This window comes from Protopterus annectens, chromosome 1.part2 (genome assembly GCF_019279795.1).
Source record: "Protopterus annectens isolate FY-2018-M chromosome 1.part2, PAN1.0, whole genome shotgun sequence".
Classification (NCBI taxonomy): domain Eukaryota; kingdom Metazoa; phylum Chordata; order Ceratodontiformes; family Protopteridae; genus Protopterus; species Protopterus annectens.
The window spans coordinates 1,223,903,099-1,223,925,107 of NC_056727.1; the positions used below are offsets into that span (position 1 = coordinate 1,223,903,099).

The 22,009-nt window shown below is 38.2% G+C and overlaps 1 protein-coding gene across 3 annotated transcripts in view; it reads right to left on the reverse strand.

Annotated features, from left to right (window-relative positions):
- Nucleotides 1-22,009, reverse strand: part of ZC2HC1B (zinc finger C2HC-type containing 1B) — a 345,180-nt gene that overhangs the window by 181,405 nt on the left and 141,766 nt on the right. For 2 of the 3 annotated variants that reach the window (XM_044060265.1, XM_044060264.1), the window contains exon 3: nucleotides 19,229-19,348. The exons of the other annotated variant lie outside the window; for it this stretch is intronic. In XM_044060265.1, the coding sequence (XP_043916200.1) occupies nucleotides 19,229-19,348 (120 nt within the window). The remainder of the gene's footprint in view (nucleotides 1-19,228; nucleotides 19,349-22,009) is intronic. 3 annotated transcript variants of the gene reach the window in all.

A 22,009-nucleotide genomic window follows, 5' to 3' on the forward strand; every position in this document is an offset into this window, starting at 1 on the left:
CAACTGGTCAGGTGCCATATTAAGATAATTTAGAGCCTTCCACAGGAAACGAGTATAAATGTTCACTTGAAGAAAGACAGCAAGGGAAGGAACAGGAAACTGTGGAAACTCTGATGCAGTCAATGTTGAGGAGTGATAGGCCAGTGAGTTCCCATATGATAGAGCAATGGATGGCACAGGATGAAGTAGAAGAGAATGTGCCACAGGAAGATGCTATATAATCATCTATAGAATGCCCACAGGAATTGGAAAACAAGGGATGCACCCTTAGTTTGGAAGAAAATGAGCTAAGAGAAGAGTGGCTTGATTTAATAGACATAGCAGATATATCAAGATCAAAGAAAGAAATAGACTGCAGAAGGTTAATAAAACCCAAGTCAGAACTCTGATAAAACAAATTAACACGTAATTAGGACTGTTCATAGATATCCATGCGATATAACAGAAGTAAAGAGGATACATTACTGTGCAGCTAAATTAATAACTGATAAAGTTCTACCACAAGAACACAGGATAGTGAGGGAAAGGAAGGGGAGAAATTGAATCCCATCATTTAAATATTGAATAGAGAAAACTATAAAGCAGTTAAGACAAGAAGTGTCACTGTTAGAAGACTATAGAAGAGGGAGCAGATCAACAAAAATACTAAGAAAGATAGATGTGATAAAAGCAATCTGCAGTATTAGAACAGACCAGGATATATCATGCACTATCGTAAATAAACTAAAAATTTCAGCACAGGCGGAAAAACCTAAAAGATACGAAGACAAATATGAACGAAAAGTACAAAATAAGCAGTTTATTGATGATCCAAAAAAGGTTTATAGAGAATTATGAAATAAGGTAAAAGGAATTGAAAGACCACCAAAAAAAGAAGAAATAGATACATTTTGGAGAAGTATCTATGAAGATTCTGTGGAACATAACAAAGATGCTAAATGGACAGAAGAAGTTAAAGAAGGAATAATAGGTTCAAAGGTACAGGATATGAAATGGGATTTAGCAGCAGCCAGAGAGATTGAAACAAAGTTAAGAAAAGCCTCTAATTGGAAAACCCCAGGCCCAGATACAGTACCTAATTTTTGGCTGAACATATTAACATCTTTATATGAAGATTAAGCCATGAGTAAGAACTATTTATATGCACACCCAAAACAGACACTAACCTGGTTAACAACAGGAAAAACAATGCTCCTACTTAAGAGTGAACCTGCAAGCTACCCTAAAAATTATAGACCAATAACTTGCCTTCCAACGATGTATAAACTATACATGGGAATTGATGCTGACAGTTTAGTCATTTAGAAGAAAAGTCAATTATTGCAGTAGAACAAAAGGGCAATAAAAGAGTCATATGGAACAAATTTGTTGTTAAATAAAGTCATAGTGGAGAACTGTAAAAAGGGGAAAAAATCTAAGTATGACATGGATTGACTACAAAAAAACATTTGATAGTATCCCACATTCATGGATAAAAGAGTGCCTAAAAATGTATAAGATACACCCTACACTAATTGACTATATTACAGTGACCATGAAACAGTGGCAGACCACTTTGTAATTAAGCCATGATAAAGGACAAATTATTATCCAGGGATAAAAATTCGAAGGGGGATATTCTGGAGAGACTCTTTGTAACCTCCGCTATTCTGCCTTGCCCTTAACTCATTAAGCTGTCTACTTAACAACTTAGGCCATGGCAATAATTTGGCTCGTAGAAAACAACAAAGTGTAAAGAATTCTCATCTTCTCTTTGTCGATGATTCAAAACTGTATGGCTCATCAGATGAGGAACTGAAAGCACAACTGCAAGTTGACAAAATTTTTTTCAGATGATATAAGAATGTTGTTTGGTCTTGATAAATATGCAAAAGCAACCTTTAAACCAGGAAAACTGCAATGCCAGGAAAACATCAGTTTGGGACAAGAATGTGATATAAAAGAACTTGAGCAAGAGGTAGTGTATAATTACTTGGGAATCGATGAAGGATCAACAATAAAACATGAACAAATGTCAATAAAACTTAGTAAGGAATATTTCAGAAGACTTAAATTAGTCCTGAAAACAGCACTGACATCTAGGAACAAAATTCAAGTTATAAACCAATTTGCTCCTCCTGTCCTAACTTACAATTTTGGAGTGATTGACTGGCCCTAAAATGTGTTGGATAGATTAGATAGGAAAACAAGAATGATGCTTCATGCTCACCAAATGATTTATAAAACTCAGTGCATACCAACATTATATATTCCCCATTCTGAAGGAGGGATGGGCCTCCTTGAAATTGATTATATGCATAGATCTGCAATCGTGAGACTCTACACATATCTGCTGACCTCATAAGACCCAAAAGTGAAAGTTCTGAGACATGAGGAGAATAAATCTAAGATGACTTCTCTTCTTAATTTAGAAGAAGCATATCGGCGTCAAGGAGGAATGGAAATCAAACCAGAAGTGGATAAAAATTAGGTAGCAACTGAATGTGCCAAAAACAGACCTTCCAACCATCCTGAATTACTCGGTTTTTACCGAGTTTTGGGGTCCAAATAATAGGGTGCCACGATTCCCGAGTGGCACCCCTTCATTTCTGATTTCATTCAGGTCTTTTCAATTTTCTGCACTTTCAGAGCTGACGTCATCATGTGCACGATGATGTCAGCACTGTCAGCCACATCAGCCAGTCGGAATTGAGCTCTAGGGCTTTCCCGGCTGCCTGGTTGTTTGAAATCTGGCTTGCTAGCAACTAGAGTGCGAGCTGGTAAATGAACGCAAGTCTGACCGAGTGGCTTTTACTTACCAGCGCAAGTCTGGCCAAGTGGATTCATTTATTTTTTCCTGCTGCTGCTTAGTGCGATGGAGTTTAACAATAAACACTTAGGTCTTATAGTGCTTCTAAGGTACTGTGCTACTTCAAGTGTGTGTGTGTGCGAGACTGAGGGCTTGAATTCACTAAATAATGACTATTAAACTTTTCAGTTGGACTTTATCCTGCCCTATAAATCCTTCAAGTAATACATTTCTGTAGTGACATGGAAGAATTAATTGGTAAAGAAGCATCTTACAAATAATTAAAGAAGTAGCTGCTCTGATGTTCTTATGCTTAAGTGACATTCCAAAACACATTTAATTAGCTTGGCTATGCATGTCATTTTCTGGGTGGGGGTTTCCCTTGACCCTCTGATTACTTTATACATCACAAAAGGATAAAGCATATATGTGTGTGTGTGTGTGTGTGTGTGTGTGTGTGTGTGTGTGTGTGTGTGTGTGTGTGTGTGTGTGTGTGTGTGTGTGAGAGACTGAAGGCTTGAATTCACTAAATAATGACAGGTATTTGAATTTCAGACTTCGTATTCTTCAGAAAATAAATGGTAACACACAACCTCTTATTCCTGCAATTTTCTAAGTTTATAAGATCAGTATTCCCCCATTATTGGCTTTGTCCAGGTTTTTTGTGCTAAGACGTTGAGAGCTGTGGTGAGAAGTGAGAACTGAATTCAGTAAATGATAGCCATTTATGTTTCAGTTTCAGAAAACTGCTGATTTGGCAAAATGGTATGTTGCTCTATCCTCTGACTGTAGTGCATAGGGTCCTGGCTGGGTTCAAGACTCGGCAGTGAAATTCATGGTGGTAACACAGCATTTTATTCTTTTATTTCCAAAATTATACAAGCAATGTTTAAAATGTGTCCCTGATTTTTGGCCTTTTGTCTATATATAAAATATATATAAAATAAAACAAATGTTAAATAAAAAAATAAAATAAAATATATATAAATATATATATAAATTTATATTGTGTGTATGTGTAAGTAGACTTTTATGATGGAAATGTTCTGAAGTGGGCAGTTTTGTCATTATTGGTTCATGCATTTTTTTTTCATTGCCTACTGGAAAAATGTTCAAACAATAAGTTTAAAATGTGCTCTAACGTAAGTCTGGCAAGTGTGCTGTATTATACAAGAAATTTGATTTAATAAAGTCAGGAAGGTGTATCAAAGAACCCATGTATGTTTCTTGTTTTGTGTGCAAGCAAGGGGCCTATGATTTGAAAACAGCCCAAAGGTAATCTTTATCCACCACTGGCCAGATGCATATTCTATGGATGTGGTGTGGGTTTAAATGATGTTTCAATGAATGAGTTTCAAGGGCAGAGAAATTTTAATGCCAGGTCTATTTGCATTGTGAGACAGTATTGCTTTGTTTGGCAGATATCTTAGTGTTTGTGCATTGTGTTATAAAATGTAAAAATAAAATCCAAATAATCATTGAAGTAAAGCAGTATGCATACATTAGTGTTTATGGTAAATGGGGCAAAACAGCCAGGTGATGGGACATTGGAATGGCTGCAGGGGGACTCTGGTGCCATATTTTGGTTGTCTGTTCTGTTTGCATTTGAAAGTTGGTATCTCACAATTCCATTGGAGTGGGCAGGGTTACATAATTGTGTATGCAAATTTTACATTAATCAGTGTACAGATTTGTACCTATTTTGCATGGGCCTTGTCCAGACTTTTGATTTTTCCAGGTTGAGAGGTATAGCCAAAAAGCAAATGAAAGAATATAAGGAGAAGGACCAGATGAGAAGACAAGAAATGTGGAAAAAGCATAAATATAGTTGCAAGTATAGAAAACTTCTGGAAGAACCTCATGTTGATCAGGAACAAATGCAGGAATGGTTGAGGATAGGTGAATTCAAACCAAGAGATGTAAGGTTAATATTGGTGGCCCAAGATAGTGGTTTACGTACACATTGGTTTACAAAGTTCATTGAACATGTGGGAGAAACAGACAAATGTAGGTTTTTGCTAAACCGAATTGGAAACAGTCACATTCCTCATTGCTGGTTGCGACATACTAATGGCGGAAGGATTGTGTACTGAAAGGCATAATGATGTGGCAAGACTGTTGCACTGGGGATTGTGCAAAATTATGGTATTGAAGTGGCTGAAAAACACTGGAAACATGAGCCACAAAGCATCAGAGAAAATGATGAAGTTTATATCACATAGGATCACCCATTACCAACAGTTCAAAAGATAGATGCTAGAAAAATGGATATAGTGGTCCAAGAAAAAAGACAAAAGTAACACTGATCATTAAAATCACCATACCCAGTCACTACGGTGTCTTGCGTACAGAGAGACACAAAGCCATAAAATATTAGGATCTGCAGACAGAAACAAGAGCAGTGTGGAAGAAAGATACTCAGACAGTTCAAATAGTAGTAGGAGCAACGGGGCTTATAAAAAAGGATCTACAATCGTATTTAGATAAGTTACCAATGCATGTAACCTCGTACGAATTGCAGGAGTCGTTACTTGGCACATTGCGGGTGCTGTGAAGAGAAATTTTGGCTGACATCAAAGATTGAAACAATACTAATTTCATGAACTTTAATTGTACTCTGACTAAGGAATGGGGTCCATTCCCGTCACGGTATTAGAAACACAAAAGATTTGGAGAAATTAAAAAAGATAGTATTAATAAAGTAGTAAAAAGTATTCTAAGAACTAAGCCAACATGAGAATGAAGATTTTGTCCATAAGGATGATTACAATTAGGGGTACAGAGAAAGGGCAAGAGAGGGCTGGAATGTATTGGTGAAAATGGCAAAGGAACCAAAGTATTAGGAGCAAATAACTAGAGACGGAAAGTAATAAAATGGGAAGAGACCAAGAAGACATCTGGACTGCAGGTTAGAGATTGATATCAGAGTATAGGCAAAGAGAAAGGGATAGGAGAAATCCAAAGTGAGAGACCTGCTCTGGTAGAGCTTTTAGTTAACTCTAGAACAGAAGCTGCTGTTACAAAAGGATAATTAGTAGGGCATATAAAATATTGCAGGATAACTGTAAGAATCACTCAGAGGAGATTAAAAAGATTACAAAGAGAGCCTGCATAAGCATATAATGGGAAGACAACTGTAGAGCTCCCAAGTATGCAGCAAAGTCTAAAAGATTTAGGATTTTTGCTTTGAAGTGTTTGCACAGGTATTTTTATGGCCCCGACGGATTCCAAAGAATTTTTTCCTCAGGTAGATGGCAAATGTTCAAGACGTAATTGGGAAGAAAGATGTAACTAGGAATATATATTTCTTAGAGTATAATGAGTTGGCAGACTTCAAAAATCCCCTACAGAGTACTCTGTCAGAAATATTGGGTGAGCAAATGGGTGTGACTAAGGAAATTATTTTTTGACTTGGGATACAGATCTGAATTGCCTAGGCATAGTAACTTGCTAAGTTTAATTCTGGTGGCTGCAACATAGTTACTAGACAATGGAAATCAACATCTAAACCAACCATATTTCAAGTACTGAATATTGTAACAGAGATAAAAGAAGTGGAAATGGGATCTTTAGGAAAGGGTTGAAGCAACCTATGTATAAAAAATGGAAATCCCGGGAGCAATATGTGCTGAAGAATGTTTTGGAGGATGAGTGAGATTTAAAGGAAGGCAGGAATTGAACAATTTATGTAATGTTGGATTGAGGATAGTTATACAAAAAATAAACATATGTGATATATAAAGTTTGTAATTATGAGCATGTTAATATGGTTTATTTTCTTCTATACAGATGTATGTTTGCCTATGTTTTAAGTTATAATTTAATAAAGGTGTTAAAAAACTATGCCATGACCTCTGGTCATTTCATAACTTTTTCATATCCATGTCTAAATCCAATAATAGATTTGGTGATTTACAGTTCTTTATCCTTGTTGGCAACTCTGAAACAGGTTTCCACTTGCACTGCAGCATTTTTTTTTCTGAGTATACATTAAAATTAATAGAAATGCTATATCCACTCTAATTACACAATATTTTTGAATTACATGATAATTCTCTACTTGCAGCTGCACATGCTAAGTAAACATTTAAAATTATAAAATTTACTCCTTTTAAGATGGCTGTAATTCTACAATATTACCAGATAATAACATAGAAACCAGTGATATACATTAACAATGTTGGTTGATTCTTTGTGCAGTAGCTATTTCTTTTGTATTTCTTAGTTATCTTTAGTTGTATATTGCATGATAAAAAATAATATAACCCATGTTCTGTATATAATCTGCTTTTACTACTCTTTTTAATTTATTCTTTCTTAGACATCGCACATCGAGTCATGTATCTTTATTACCCAAAGAATGTATACTAATACTCAAGCCTGTCTAACAATTGTTCCAAGTGCTTTTCTCAGAAAATAAAGTGAAAATAGACACTGCCCTCTTGGACATTCCAATTCACTCACTGAGTGTAAATAAATAAAACAATAAGCCATCGTAGCTGTACGACTAAGTGGACAGAGTTTCAAGCAGGGTAGTGAACCCTTTGTTGGAGGGACTTATGGGTCAATGTTTTTTTTAGAATGACTGATCTGAAGGACATTCTGTATCTGGGAGATTAGGCTAGCCTGTAATACTATGTGAATATATATGGATGGTTCCCAAAGCCACAACCACAAAGATGTCACCCAAGTTTATGCTTCTTAACATAGTATTGTAAGTAGAAACATCCCTAGTAGAATGCAACCTTGAAGCACACTGTAAACATTTGCTATATTTGCTTTTAAAAATAATTCAGTTAACCAGCCACATTGTTAAGGCTTGGCGGGCTACATTTCTGCCTTCCTATATTTTGCAAAGGAAACTTTAGACCTATCTAAGGGAAGATGTTTTATTTGTGTTCATAGGTTCATAGGTTCATACTAGGCTATCTGCCCTAGGGCATTTATAACCACCCATTTTAAATTTATTTTGCTATGCCATACTGTGCCTCTGTCTAACAGTGACACAGCGATCTCCCATCCTCAAGATTCCTCTTGAAGAGAGTCAATGAGGACTCTGCCTAACCTGACTGGGATTTTATTCCAGAGTGAAGGGATTTGGATTTTCTGAGGTGCAGCATGTCCATTAGGTTGGACATGGCTTATGCCACTGAGTAGAGCTGGAGTTTCTTTAATCGGGGCATATGGCATCTGTTTGAGCCCAGTTGCTGCAGGTGTCTGGCTCAATTATGGGCCTGATGAGGGATGAGTAAGCGATGACCTCCCCTGATCTAGATGTGAATCTCTTCATGATTAGGTGGGCTATATAAAATGTTTTTCTAACCACTTTGGCCACGTGGTTGTCAAATGAGAGATTGCTATCAACTTGGGTCCCCAGGTCCCTAATTACTTCTTCTGTACTTAATGGATTACCACCTATGTGGTAATTTGTGGGCACTGTTTTTGCCAAAGGATGACTATTCACTTTTGGCATTTAGCTTGAGGCCATGGCTCTGGCACCAGTTGTCTGTTTCTATGAGGCCCTTTTGGAGGATGCTTGTCGCTGGAGAGAGCGATTTATGGCTTCAGTTTGCAGTCATCTGCGAACTTGGTCAGCCACAGTCCTTCCGTGTTGGCCTGTACCTCCGAAATATATACCGAACAAGAGAGGTCCCAGGACTGAGCCTTGTGGGACACCACTTGTAACTGGTTTAGAGTCTGACATGGCTCCAGCAATTCTAACCATGTGGGTTCTGTCCTTGAGCCAGTTTGCAATCCATCTAGTGGCATAGGGTTTATATTTAAGCTGGTGAGCTTATCTATAATGCCAATGGCCTTGGTGACTGTTTCAAAGAAATCAACCAGGTTTAAGAGGCAGGATCTGCCGCGAACTGGGTAGGATCCAGTGTCTGTAGGTCCCCAATATCTCTATTTATGAGGTCCACGATGATCCTCTCCATAGCTTTGCAGACCAAGCTAGTCAGGCTTATGGGGCAATAGTTTCCAGGATCCATTGAGGCACCACCTTTATGGAGTGGGACCACTGTTGCTGTACGCCACTCTTTGGGCACATATCCTGTAGTAAGGCTGAGATTGAACAGTAGTTTTATGTTTGGGTTTAGCTCTTCTTGGAGTTCATGTAGGCCTGGGACACCGTCCGTCCCATTGATGCTGTGTCTTTTGCTTTGCTCTTACCTGACCATCTGAGATGTCAGGGGAGCAGCACCCTGCTGGGATAGATATTTGCCCTTTTGGTGGGGGGGGAGGAGTTTGCACTGAACCTGTCAGCTAGGATGTTGGCAATGTCTGTGGGTTCGGTGTATTTTTTGTCATTTTGGACTAATTCTGAGCATATCTGGGAATTACCACCCAGGTTCTAACATAACTAAAGAAAGCCTTGTGATTATCCTTAGTGTCCTGTGCAATTTTGCTGGCCTTAGACAATTTTATGAGTGCCCGTAGTTTTTTGCTAATACTGATCAGTGATGCCTTCCCTTTTTGGGATTTTGCTCTATCATTTAGTAGCTTCCTCCTTCTATTGTATAGTTTGTTTATGGCTGGGGTCCACCAGACAGGACGCCTGCCTTTGGAGGATTGGGTCTTGGTTTTATTTGGGATGATGATCCATGCATTCCTGAAGGTGTGGTCTGGGGATTCCACCTCGGTTTTGAGCACTGTGGTTTTCTGGGCAGGGGATGTGAATATCCAGTGAGATTAGTTTATGGTCTGATCTTACCAGTGAGGGATACACTTCTGGTCTGGAGCATAGAGTCCCCATGTTGGTGATATTCAAGTCCAGTATGTTTTCCCTCTTGTGGGAGTGGTAACAAGTTGTTCCATAGCATTTGAGTTTATAAATTCTAGGAACCTTTGGGCTAGGTGTTGGAGCTACAGTAATGCTCCCAGTCTATGTTTGGTAGTTGAAGTCGCCCAATATAATGGTGTTTGGAGAGACCTTCATATTTCCCAGTGTTCTGTGGGGTACCTGGGTTTGGGAGGGTGGTCTGTAGCAGGCTATAAACTGGAAGGCAGTTTTACCCACTGTTAGTTGCACATGGATAGTCTCTGATGCTTCGTGCTTTGCCACCAACCTGGAGGTGTGGGTATCTTTGATGAATATCGATACTCCCCCTCCTTTTGTGGTTCGGTCCAAGTTTTGGGGGCATGGTATGAGGTATAACCTGGTAGTGCTGGGGTGCTCTCGGGAGCCCTGAACCAGGTTTCTGTTACTGCACAGATATCGATGTTCTCCATGCTAAGGAGAGTTTCGAGTGCGTGCATCTTGAGGTTTAGACTTCTGGCGTTGAGTAGCATTACTCTTAGTTTCTAATATATGTATGGTTAGAATTAGATGAACACCTAGAGTGAAGTACTCCATAAAGAAGTTCAAAAGGTGATTGTACTGATTTAGGTTAGTGGCCATAGCTACCTTGAGAATGAAGGGCAGGTTGATATGTAAAGAACCTTTGTTTTTGTGAATAGTCAGGTAAAGTGATGAACTAACGGAGTGCAGCTCTGAGATTTCTATGACTGAAGGAGCTGCCACCACAGTGTGTGTTTTCCAGGAAATTAATTTAACCTTTGCTAAATGAAGTGGTACAAAAGAGAAAGGAGTATTTTCTGGTGTAAAAAAGAGATCCCATGGTGAGGCAGTATCCTTTCTGCATTGCTTTAGATTAAATGAAAACTTAAAGAATATTTTACAGATTCTAATAGAAGCGACTGCTCATTTATTGCACTGTGAAAATTCAAAAAGGCCACAAACTGAACTTTGAGAACAGATTTTCTCAAATACATTAGAAACCATTGAAGAAAACATGACTTTTTATTTAATTGTTTGTTTATTTTGTAGTTTGGTCTTGAATTTTTAAATGAAAGTTCTTGGTTAAGGTAAATTTTGGGTTGTTTTCTTTGACTGCAAAAGAAGTAACTAAATTGTGGGAGGAGCTGAGAAGTACCATTTTTTTTAAGGTAAGTAGAACAAGACAAGGTTTATTGTACAAGGTCTGTCAGCTAAAGTTCCTGTGTGACTAATCTGGATATTCTCCGTGTTGCCCACCCTGTTCCTGTTGGGCTTTTATAGCCAGTGGCTCTTTGAATTGCCCACTCTTTATGACTTAAGTAGATCCTTCCAGTATTACCTCTGCTTATACTAGTCAGCACTGCAAGACCATATTGGAAAGGTATTCCCTAAAGATTGTTAAATCCTAAGCTACCCTCCCTTTCATATCTTCCCATCCCATAGATGCATAATGCAATACCTTCAGCATTACCTCCCTTTTCCGGGTTAGATTAAAAATCTGAATCTGTGATAACACTGTAGCTCACTGAAGCGCCTGCAAATCAAACTGCTTGCTAGAAACCAGCTTGGAATAAGTACTGTTGTTTTGATCTTTGCGAGAGAGGGAGCAGAGGTACATTGATTCCTAGCCTAGAATATTAATTGCTGGACAGTCTATGACTTGATTATCAGAAGCCGCGTAAGAATATTGCTGCTGTTTTTCTCATGTTTAAGAGAAGGAGCAGAGTGACACAGATTCCTAGCCATTTCGGTGGAGATGGTGTGTGTGGGACTTCCCTGATTGCTCTGGTTGCCATTTCAGCAGGAACCTCTTCACTTCAGATTTCAGACCGTTATATAGCTTTGTGTTCTACTGTGTTGTGCTGTTGAACAAGCTTCTCAGTACATCTGCCAAAAGAAGACTGCAACCAGTCTGTTGACACCTGCAACATATGAAACAAAAATTCTGATTGCTGGAGAGTCTATGACCTGCTTCTCATGAAACAGCTTGGGATTAGTGCTTCTGATGAAACAAGGAGGACAGGGACATTTATTCCTAATTGTCTGCAACTGTAGTGAGACCAGCACTAGTAGTAGCCATAGAGCAGTCAACAGGAGAATCATTTTATTTTATTTTATATTATTTGTTTTCCGGCCTAGAAAACTGATCTTCTTGGGCCTTTTTCAGACTCAGACCGGGATCTCAGTTCAGGGTTCCTTTTATTCTATCCTTATGGTAATTCAACAGGTTAAGTAGTTAGTTGCATGCCTGATTACTCACTAGTCCCTGTCAATATGAGTTCACAAACTGCCTTGTCCCTGCTCTTGCCAGTCTGCTTGTCCTATGGTCTGTGAGGCAATGTAGCAACAGCCTAATGCTTATTGACAGTCCTTTACTCTTATCTTTCACTGACACAATTTGTGAGAGGTGCAAATACTTACTAAAATTAGAGGCTAGCCTCTCACAATTGACATACATTAGTAAGTAGTTTACCATCGTGTCACATCCACCCAAAACTAGATCCAGTTATGCTGAAGTTGTAAAAAACTCAATACATAAGTCTCCTGGGCATCTGTTAGAAAAACCTTAGTCACATAGTACCATACCCAGAAATGCACCCTCACCTGGACCATCATACGCACTAAAGAAGAGTTGCTCTGTCTCCAAACCCACACGCATAACATCTCTAGAAGCCATAACTACATATGGCGGTGTACACACTGATGCTTCACTCAGCATGCTGAGGAAAGATAAAGTCATGATCAGCCATCACTCTGGTTCAAGGATTCATGATGTAGCCAGAGTTCTTGAGGCCCTACAACCCAAATCCACGTATGACATTGTAGTTGCCTATTTCAGGATGAATGACCTCAGATTCTGCAGTCTAGGGGAGGCACAGAAATACATGTCTGAACTCTCCATGCATATTTGTTTATTTATTTATTTTAAGCATTTATAATACTTAAATGAGACAGCACCTGTAAAACCTGGGAAAAAAAACAAATTCCCATCGCCATCTCCAAACCTGTAGAGAACTTAGGAACCTAACAAAGAAACAAGTTGATCTGGACAAAAAACAATACTATCAAAACCACTAGATAACCCCAACTGCAACACAAAAAAAATCTGGAATAGTATCAACAAACTCTTACATCCAGGCAACCCTTCTACCCCCAGCCCCTATCCTAACAGCTCATCAACAGACACTGCCTCCTTTCTTAATTCCGTCTTCATCGACTCTTTAAAAAAGTTAACTAAACCTGACAACACCTCCCTCTCCCATTCTGTTCCGCTTCCCTCTACCAATTCCACCCAGTTTTGTCTTAAACCTGTGTCTACTGCATACATCAAATCTCTTCTTACCAAACTGAAAACCTGCTACCCCTCTCCTGACAACTTACCTCCTCTGTTCCTTAAAATTGCAGCTAACTCTGTTGCACATCCAGTCTCTATATTAGTAAACAGATTAATTTAAGAGAACATAGTCCCTGACATCTGGAAAAAATCCTATATCATACCCCTCCACATAGGTGGCAATTCAACTGAAGCAACCAACTACAGACATATCGACATGCTATCCTCCTTATCCAAAACTGTAGATAAATTTATTCATAACCAACTTCTCAAACACATCATACAAGACAGCCTGTTAACTCCCAACCAACACGGTTTCCATTCTCACCACAGTACCTCTACAGCTCTCATTTCATTTACACAGAATATCGCCAAAGCATGGGACAATAACAAGCTAGTCTCATGCCTCTTCCTTGACCTATCTAAAGCCTTTGACACCATTTCCCATACCCCACTGCTCTCAAAACTTTCTTCCCTTAACCTCTCCTCTTGTCCTATACTGTGGTTCTCCAGTTACCTCTCCAACAGATTCCAATCTGTCAAATGGCATTCTGCCTCCACTCCCTTCCTCCCAGTTCAAACAAGTGTCCCCCAAGTGTCAATACTTGGACCCCTCCTTTTTTAATATCTTTACAAATAACCTACACACTTCCTGTTCAAACTCCTCACTAATACAATATGCAGACGACTCCACTATTATCTTGTGCTCTGATAACCTTCCCCACATCCTTGCTCTTACTCAAGATTTCCTCCTTTCAGTCGAAAAATGGTTAACCAATAATCAACTACTTCTCAGTCCTAAAAAACAAAACTTCTATTCTTCTTCCCCAAATCACTACAGCAACACAAAAATAACTTCACAGTATCTTATCTTAATAATACACTTATCTTTGTTGAACCACATACTAAACTTCTGGTTATAATCATAGATGACCAACTAAAGTTTCTCATACATATTCAGCAAGTCATCTAAAAGACCCACCAAAAACTTGGTCTCTTATACAGATATAAAAAAATACCTCATCATTAATGCCAAATGTTCTCCAGCACAGACTTTCCTTCTCCCAACCTTACTTTATGCAGCCCCTATTCTCACCAATATTCAATCCAATTTATTAGCTACACTTGAAACCACCTACAACAAAATAGCCAGATTCACTGCCAGCCTTCCCTATTGCTATCACCACTACATAGCTTTAACTACAATGGCTTGAGCTCTATAACCAACTCCTTCTTCCCCAACTCCACCTCACATACACTATCTTAAATCAATCCTACTTCTGTCCTGCCCTCACGGACCTATGCAGCACAGACATGCACCTCTTAGACATCTACAAACCCAGCAAAAATATTGGCAAACTTTTATATAGCCACTCTATCGCCAATGCCTGGAACAAACTTCTCCTTTCTCTAAGAACAAAATGGCAACTTCCTTAACTTCAAAACTTCTAAAGGACTTATTTACTAATTCCTGGACCTGTCCTTGTCCCACTCCCACCTACAGTGCTCCCTGTCCTCTTCCCCTCTCCCTCTCAGCTCTCACACTTTACCACAACTACTCATTTAAGGTCTTTATGATATTCTACCAACCTTGAATTTCTCTCAAATGGTAAATGTTAAATAGAATGGGGGGTGGCCACAGTGGTGCAGTAGTTAGCATTGCCACCTCACAGCAAGAGGTTCTCCAGTTCCATCCTCGGCTGGGGTGCCTTCTGTGTGGAGTCTGCATGTCCTCCCTGTGGTTGTGTGGGTTTCCTCCAGGTGCTCCGGTTTCATCCCAAAGACATGCTGTAGGTGGAGTGGACACACTAAATTGGCCCTAGGTGTGAGTGTGTGCATGTGTGTGCCTTCTGTGGAAGGTTGGGCGCCGGGCTGGCAACTTGACACTGTAAAACTCCACTGCCAATCATGAGCGGACAGTGATCCACTGTGGCGACCCCTAACCAGGAAAAGAAGAAGAAGGTAAATGTTAGATAGAATATAACTTTTTTCTTTATATTTCATATACTTAATATGTACCATGGCTGTTTAAACCCTCAATATTACTCTTGTATTCTAACATGTTCTTTATAATTTGAATTCTGTTTCTCATGTGTATATACACTTGTATTTTACTATTGTATGATGTTTTGTTTTTGTATTTGTTTAGCTATGGAGCTTTTCTCTGCATGTCTCTGCCGAAAAAGGGCTCTGCAGCCCAGTCGGACTAACCCGGTTAACAAATGCAAATAAATAAATAAATAGCAGCATGGGTGGTTATGATCAATAAGCCAGCCTGTTTTTCCAGTAATGGCTAACATCTCTCTCCTCTGTGTTCTACATATTGGCTAAGACTTTTTCTGACACTGTTTTTATTAGCTAAGGTCCATCTCTTGGATATTCCAACATAGCAAATCCCAGTCCAGCTTACATAAAGGAAGTACTTGTCAACACTAGGAGTCTGAACAAAAGCAGCCTGGTCTTAAGTCCTTCCTGACATTCGAAAACATACAGGCATATGAAGTTACATAAACTTGGTTTTAGTGCACTGACAGCACTCCTTCCATAGCAGGATACTGCACTTCTCATTCATTCAGGCATCTCTGTTATCTGCTTCCTGTTATCTATGCCAAATCTCATATTACAACACCAGTATAGAACTCCTGCATGATAATCACACTAAATCAAGTCAATTATCATCTAGCAGCCAATTATACATCTCCCTCAATGTTGCCTGATGACCATGGAAACTAACTTGATAAGGTGAATTCTATGCATATCAATCTCAATACACTGATCCCAAGTAACTTTAGCTACCCAACCATTTACTGGAAAATTTATACAACAAAAAATAAACATGAACAGTGTTTTTTTTTTTGTTTTATCAGCAAGAACCCTCTACATCAGATACTCCATGTTCCAACCAGATATGACAACATACTTAATCGCATCCTTACAAATGTCACCTCTACCTGCACCAAGTACTAATTTAGTACTAATATTATTTTATATTTAGATAAAGTTGACAACCAAACTGTCACATTCTCCCTCAAAATGAGTACCATCCTGACCAATAATTCCATTGTATTCAGAGATCCATCTAAAGCCAAGTTCATATCCCTGTCTGAGGGCTTGAAGAAATTCAAAAGCACCACCTCACTGCTGATCCAGTTACTAAGGTCGCTACATATACCTCTGTTGTCTAAGCCCATTTAAGCTGATATATACAGAGTGTTGTCCCCATTCTGCATAAGCATAGTGCTAAATTCAGAAATAAAACACTGTTGTGAAACTCCAGAGTAAACAAGGTATATAATAAAAAGAAAAAAAGCTACTTGCTTCATATAAAATTTTCCCCATCTCCTGCCATAAGAGGTCACTTAAGAAGCCCAGAAAAACACTCAAACATGCCATTAGGAAGACTAAGGCATGATATGAATTGAAAATGGCTACCTATTCCAAGGATAAACATAAGGCCTTTTTTAACTATATTAGGAGTGTTAGAAGTAAAATTAAATACTGCACTGAACTCAAACAGAATGTTAATGTCTATTCTGATCCTAGGATTTCAATGTTCTAGATGACAGATTCAGTTACATTTTCACCAGTCTTACTTATCCATATGTCCCCCTCTCTTGGAACACAACCCCCCCCCAATTACTATGGACCAGATCCTAGAAGCTCTGTCCAAATACAATAGCTCTTCTTGCTGAAACAACACTGGTTATCTCCTAGTTAGCACAAAGTACAACATTGTGGAACCTCTCCTAAACATTCCCAACATTAGTCTCTCCATGAAGTATGTACCTGATCTCAGGAGAATGATCATTATGGTCCCTCGCCACAAGAGAAGCTGTACTACAGACCCTGCCAGCTATCATCCTATTAGATTCACCAGCATCATCTGTCAGTTCATGGAACACAGCTTGGTCAGCCTCATAAACAGTAAAACTGATGACCTACAAAACCTTGACCATAATACATTTGGCTTTATGAAAGGTAGATCCTGTCCCTTTAATCTGTTTTGTTTGATCAAAAAAATGTAACCAATGCCATAGACAGAGGCCATTCTGTGCATATTGTTTTATCTGGATTTCACTAAAGCCTGCCATGTGATTCCTCATGCTGGCATTATTGGCAAACTAACTAGTACAAACATAAACCTCTGCATCACCTGTGGGGTTACAATTTGGTCCTCTAATCAAATTCACACAGTACAAATTAGTGATACTTTCTTATCCAAAAGGCATGTCACTACTGGTGTTCCTCAGACCTTTGGTCTGGCTCCTCTCCTCTTCGGCATGTACTTTTCTGACATGAAAGCAGATGTTTGTTGGTGACTGTAACCTTAGTGCAATTTCTGGCACCACTATGGGCACTCAGATAATCCAAAGGGGGCTTGCCAGGTCTTACATTTGTGTACCATCTATGGCCTTAATTGTAATGCCAAAAATGTAGTGTACTTGCATTTAGAAAGACGACTATCCTGATTACCACCATAAATGGGACGTTACGTAAGATCAATCTAGTCACTAGTGATCTAGGTACCTTTGTTGGTAATGAACTCTCCTTCAGTTATCTCTTATTAGTGGCTTATGCAGAATGGGAAAAAGTTATGTAAACATCGGAAATTATTATACCTTACCCAGTTAATTACCAAATGCATATCATCCAGGTCCAAGGATATCATAATCCCCCTGTGGTCCTTCCTCATCAGCCCAATCATAGAATACAATGTACCATTTCAAATACCACTCCAAACATCGTCCCCAGCTAGAAAGACTGCAACATTTTCTAGTCAAAAAAAGGTCAAACCGCTAAGTTTCCTTAGCTGCCCAGCAGACTAAAAATCCTCTTACTTTTTCTCATAATGGCTCCTACATGGGGATCTCTGACTCATCTTCCAGGCTATAAAATATCCTGTTATACTAGACATCCCCCACCTCAGAAATGCTGGTAACACTAACACCCACTCTAAATCTCAACCTTCATTACATCATAAAAAAGACCTTTTGAACAGATAGGTTTCTCAACAAAAGAATCCCCCACCAATGAAACAAGTTCACCAATGAAACAAGTTCCCCTTGTGTGTCAAACAGTGTAACACATTGGCCTCTTTCCTGTTTTGCTTTAATAACTGGATGAGTATGTACAAATTTACTCCTGGTATCAATGTTATGACCCTCATCAGGTAGGGTGAAAACCCACTGACTAAACTCTGTCGGTTGCATGGCTAGGTTTTATACGGTGATCCAGCCTACCTGCCTAGTAAGAATCTATGATCCTAACATTATGCTCCTGTAACTACTTTTAGTTTCAGATGCAGTCATTCAGTCCTTGAACAGAGAAAGAGGTATTCCTCCTCAAACCATAAAGCAAGGATGACAGCAACGATCCAGCGAGTGAGAAGCTATGAAGAGCTATTCTTTGTTACGTTTTCTTTTTCTTTCTCATCATCTTTGTATGTAGTTATGCAACTGGGCTCTGCACACATACATCATTAAGATATAATGTTTAGGAGGGAGACAGCCTGATGACCAATAGTGAGAATTTTCTAAGTGCCAGAAACAGGCTGCATGTGTCCTTATGTAACCACAGGTCTGCTCCCAAAGCTATTAGCAATGCTAAAGCCAAATTAATTATCACAGAACTGCTCTTAAAGGTAGGTGACGTCTGGCACTTTAGCACAGAGGGTTAAAGTTATTTACAACTCCATCCTGTATTTAATGGTTTGAATCAATCTGTCTCCATTTGTAGACTATGAGCCTGGGCAAATCAATTAATCAGCAAGATGTTCCAGTCTGCTCCTATGTAGAACCACTTGTGACTCCTGGATTTACCTGGATAACGAATAAAAAATGCACCCAGCTGCTCTGTAATATTTGTAAATCACATGGTAGCGAACTAATACACATAAAGAAAAGTGTATATTAGTTACAATAAGTTTAATGTGCTACACATACCTCTCACCTGTCCAGATTTTTGCAGAATGTCCAGATTTTTTCATCGTATTTTTTTCCTGTTTCTCATAAAATTGTGATTTTCTGGCAAATCATTAAGAAATCATGAACAACTGAAGTTAGAAAACAATGACAGCCATTTAAGTTTCAAACTTCATAGCCTTCAGAAAATTCATGCTAATGCAAAACTTGTTATTCTATCAACTTTCTAAGTTTGTAAGAGCAATATTTAAAAATTGTCCCTATTTTGGGGCCTTTGTATCCCCATTATTTATGGCTTTGTCCAGCTTTCTTGCTCAAAGAGGTTGAGAGATATGATGCTACATACAGCACTAATAAAGTATATACTTTGTAACTGCTTATTACACCAAATTAACTGTGTTTACCTTTGGCGGGGATCTTTTCTTCACTGTAATGATTTCAGTGCCTTCTGCCCTCTGTTTAGAAGAATCAAAAACTTTGCGCTGTTTGTTAGATAGTTTCTTGCAAATAGGTTGGTGTTTGGACTAAAAATGAAACAAATGTTTAAAGCTGATGCATCTAGATAACAGGTGATTTGTAGTCATAGCACTGTGTACATTTCTAAATTATTTTGCTTACTGCATGTACAAGTGATTAAGAACTTCACTGATTCTTAATGGTTACAAATCAAAGTATGTATACTTAGTTTGAGCTTACCCTGGTATATTTTATTTTAGAGTAGCAACAACATTGCAGTGCTCTGTGAAATATGTTCCATTTTATACTCTCTTGTCTATATACTATATGAAAGTGTACAGTCCTACGGAAAGAACATTTCAATCCTCTGAAAAAGCCAATGACACAAGCCAGAAGAACTAGATCATGCTACAAAGATAAAAGACAAACTTACTGGCTATACTTATCTGCATACGTCTTTTGCTATGTAGTAGTCTGTGTGTGCCTTAACTATATTTTACCTTCTTCTCTTATGAACATCTCTTATACATTCTACCAGATTGCACTACAAAAGGTACTACAGAAAACATTCCATTCTGCCATAATGCCGACAATATGAAAAGGTCATGCAGAAAGGTAATACTGAAGCATCCCAAGTTCTTCTTGTGAAGTCTTTAAATTTAGTTCACTGAAGACAGGAGCATATAGTATCTCATTGCAAGGACAATGGGTGCTGAAAAATTGTATGACCAGCTGGTTGTAGTTCAAATGTGTGCAGCCTGCCATTATATTGAAGAAGATGAAAAATAAAAATGAACTGTGATGTTTCTGGGTAGTATTTACTATGAACAAGTATACTTTCACAGGAGGAGCTGGCAGGGGAGAAAATATTGTGGAGGGGAGGTTAGAGACATGTGTCCAAGGACATGTCTGCTATCACTAAATAGATGGAGCCAAATATGAGATGGAAGTCCACCTGTGTGACACAGGGATTCTGGAGTGAACATTACTCACATAAGAAGGTAATAAAGACAAGGCTCTTCAGAATACCTACTTCTTGAGCTGTTTTGGGTATGCACAATGGGATGGTCAAGCTCAAGAAAAAATACAGCGTGCAAATAGACTAAAAATGTATCAAAAAGAGCAGAAAAGAAAAATGCTTCTTTATGCCGAAACTGTATGTTCTTGGAAAAGAGTTATGGAAGACAAAGTTCATATAGGTTTGAGGTTTCTGAAAACCATAACTCAAACTATGTAAAGCCTAGAGAACTGCAAACTGTTCTCAACTACTATATTAAAGAGTCTTATGGACAGTCTCAAGCCATTCAAGGCCAAATATCTTCATGTATCTGTAATATGAGTGCTGTTCTGGGTATACAGTGCTGTACACTCCATCCCTAAACTGACTCTTGTAGGACAGAAGATATATAAATGTTGAAATTGCTGAGTTCATAATACTGTCAATGGTGACAACAAGAACTTAACTGTTGGAACATTTAAGTATTAATCTTACTGGTACAGAATTAAAGCCATGCAAATGAACTAGAAAGCACCATTTTCTAATTATTAACTTGGTTCAGCCTAGTTAAGATTCCAGACAAAACAAAATGTGGACTGATTTTTGCTCAAATATTTTTTTTTATTTTCAATTAAAATAACATTTACATAATATTTTTAAATATCATTTTAAACAAGTAAACTGATTTTTGGTAGTACAATGTAAGTAAGATACTGTGCACATGATGTAAATATTCTTCACAAACCACCCGTACTATCAAGTAGTCAGTAAGATATAAATTTTCCTCAAAAGAAATACAAGGGCAGTGCCTCAATAAGCTGCTAAGCTATCTATGATTCTAGGAAGATCACAAGGTTGCAGATTCTCTCCCAACACCACTCACGATGCCTTTCTGTTACACTGCAATGTAGAATTAAGTTTTGCTATAGTCCTGAGGAGGTGTCCTTCTCATGATACATTTAATCAAAGTTTCATAAACCGTGGTATGTCTTACAAGTTATTGACAAAGATCGGTGTTTTATAAACACACATACACACACTATATTCACAGAAATAAATTATTTGCTAAAACACAGGAAAATAACATTGAAATATTCAATATGGGAAACCCAGACCAAGTTACATTAACCATCACTACTTAACATACCACTGAATATATTTTGAAACTTAATTATCAACTATGCTATCTTTAGGCTCATTCCGATATTCAGACTTCTCTTTTCTTAAAATGAATTGTATTAACTTGCTTCTATAGCATATTACATGCAAACTGTCATATTTAACAACAGAGACAGATATGCTGTGGGTCAGTAACCATGTTTTGACCTTTGCTATCACCTCACCACTTCTCGGTTTATAAACAACCACATATTCCATTGCCACTTCTTGATGAAGCAAACTCACACTTTTATAAAAAGGATATTCCACAATAAATGAATATGTGTTTGCATGGAAATTTTCATATTCTTTACTTAAATAATACCCTCAAATTCTTAGTTTATATCTACAGTGAATGTCAGTGCCAAATGACCAGTGGTCATAAAGTCATTCTTATCCACCCATTTAGGATCTCACTAGAACTTAATTATTTTGTTAAAGCCATTTGAATTATTACAACAGACAGCTAGATGCAAGCTTATCTTGCTACTATTAATGAAAAAGTGTTCTTCAAAGCTGACTGACCTTTAAATATGGTTCAGGTAATCACCTCATAAATTAAGATAAGCATAAG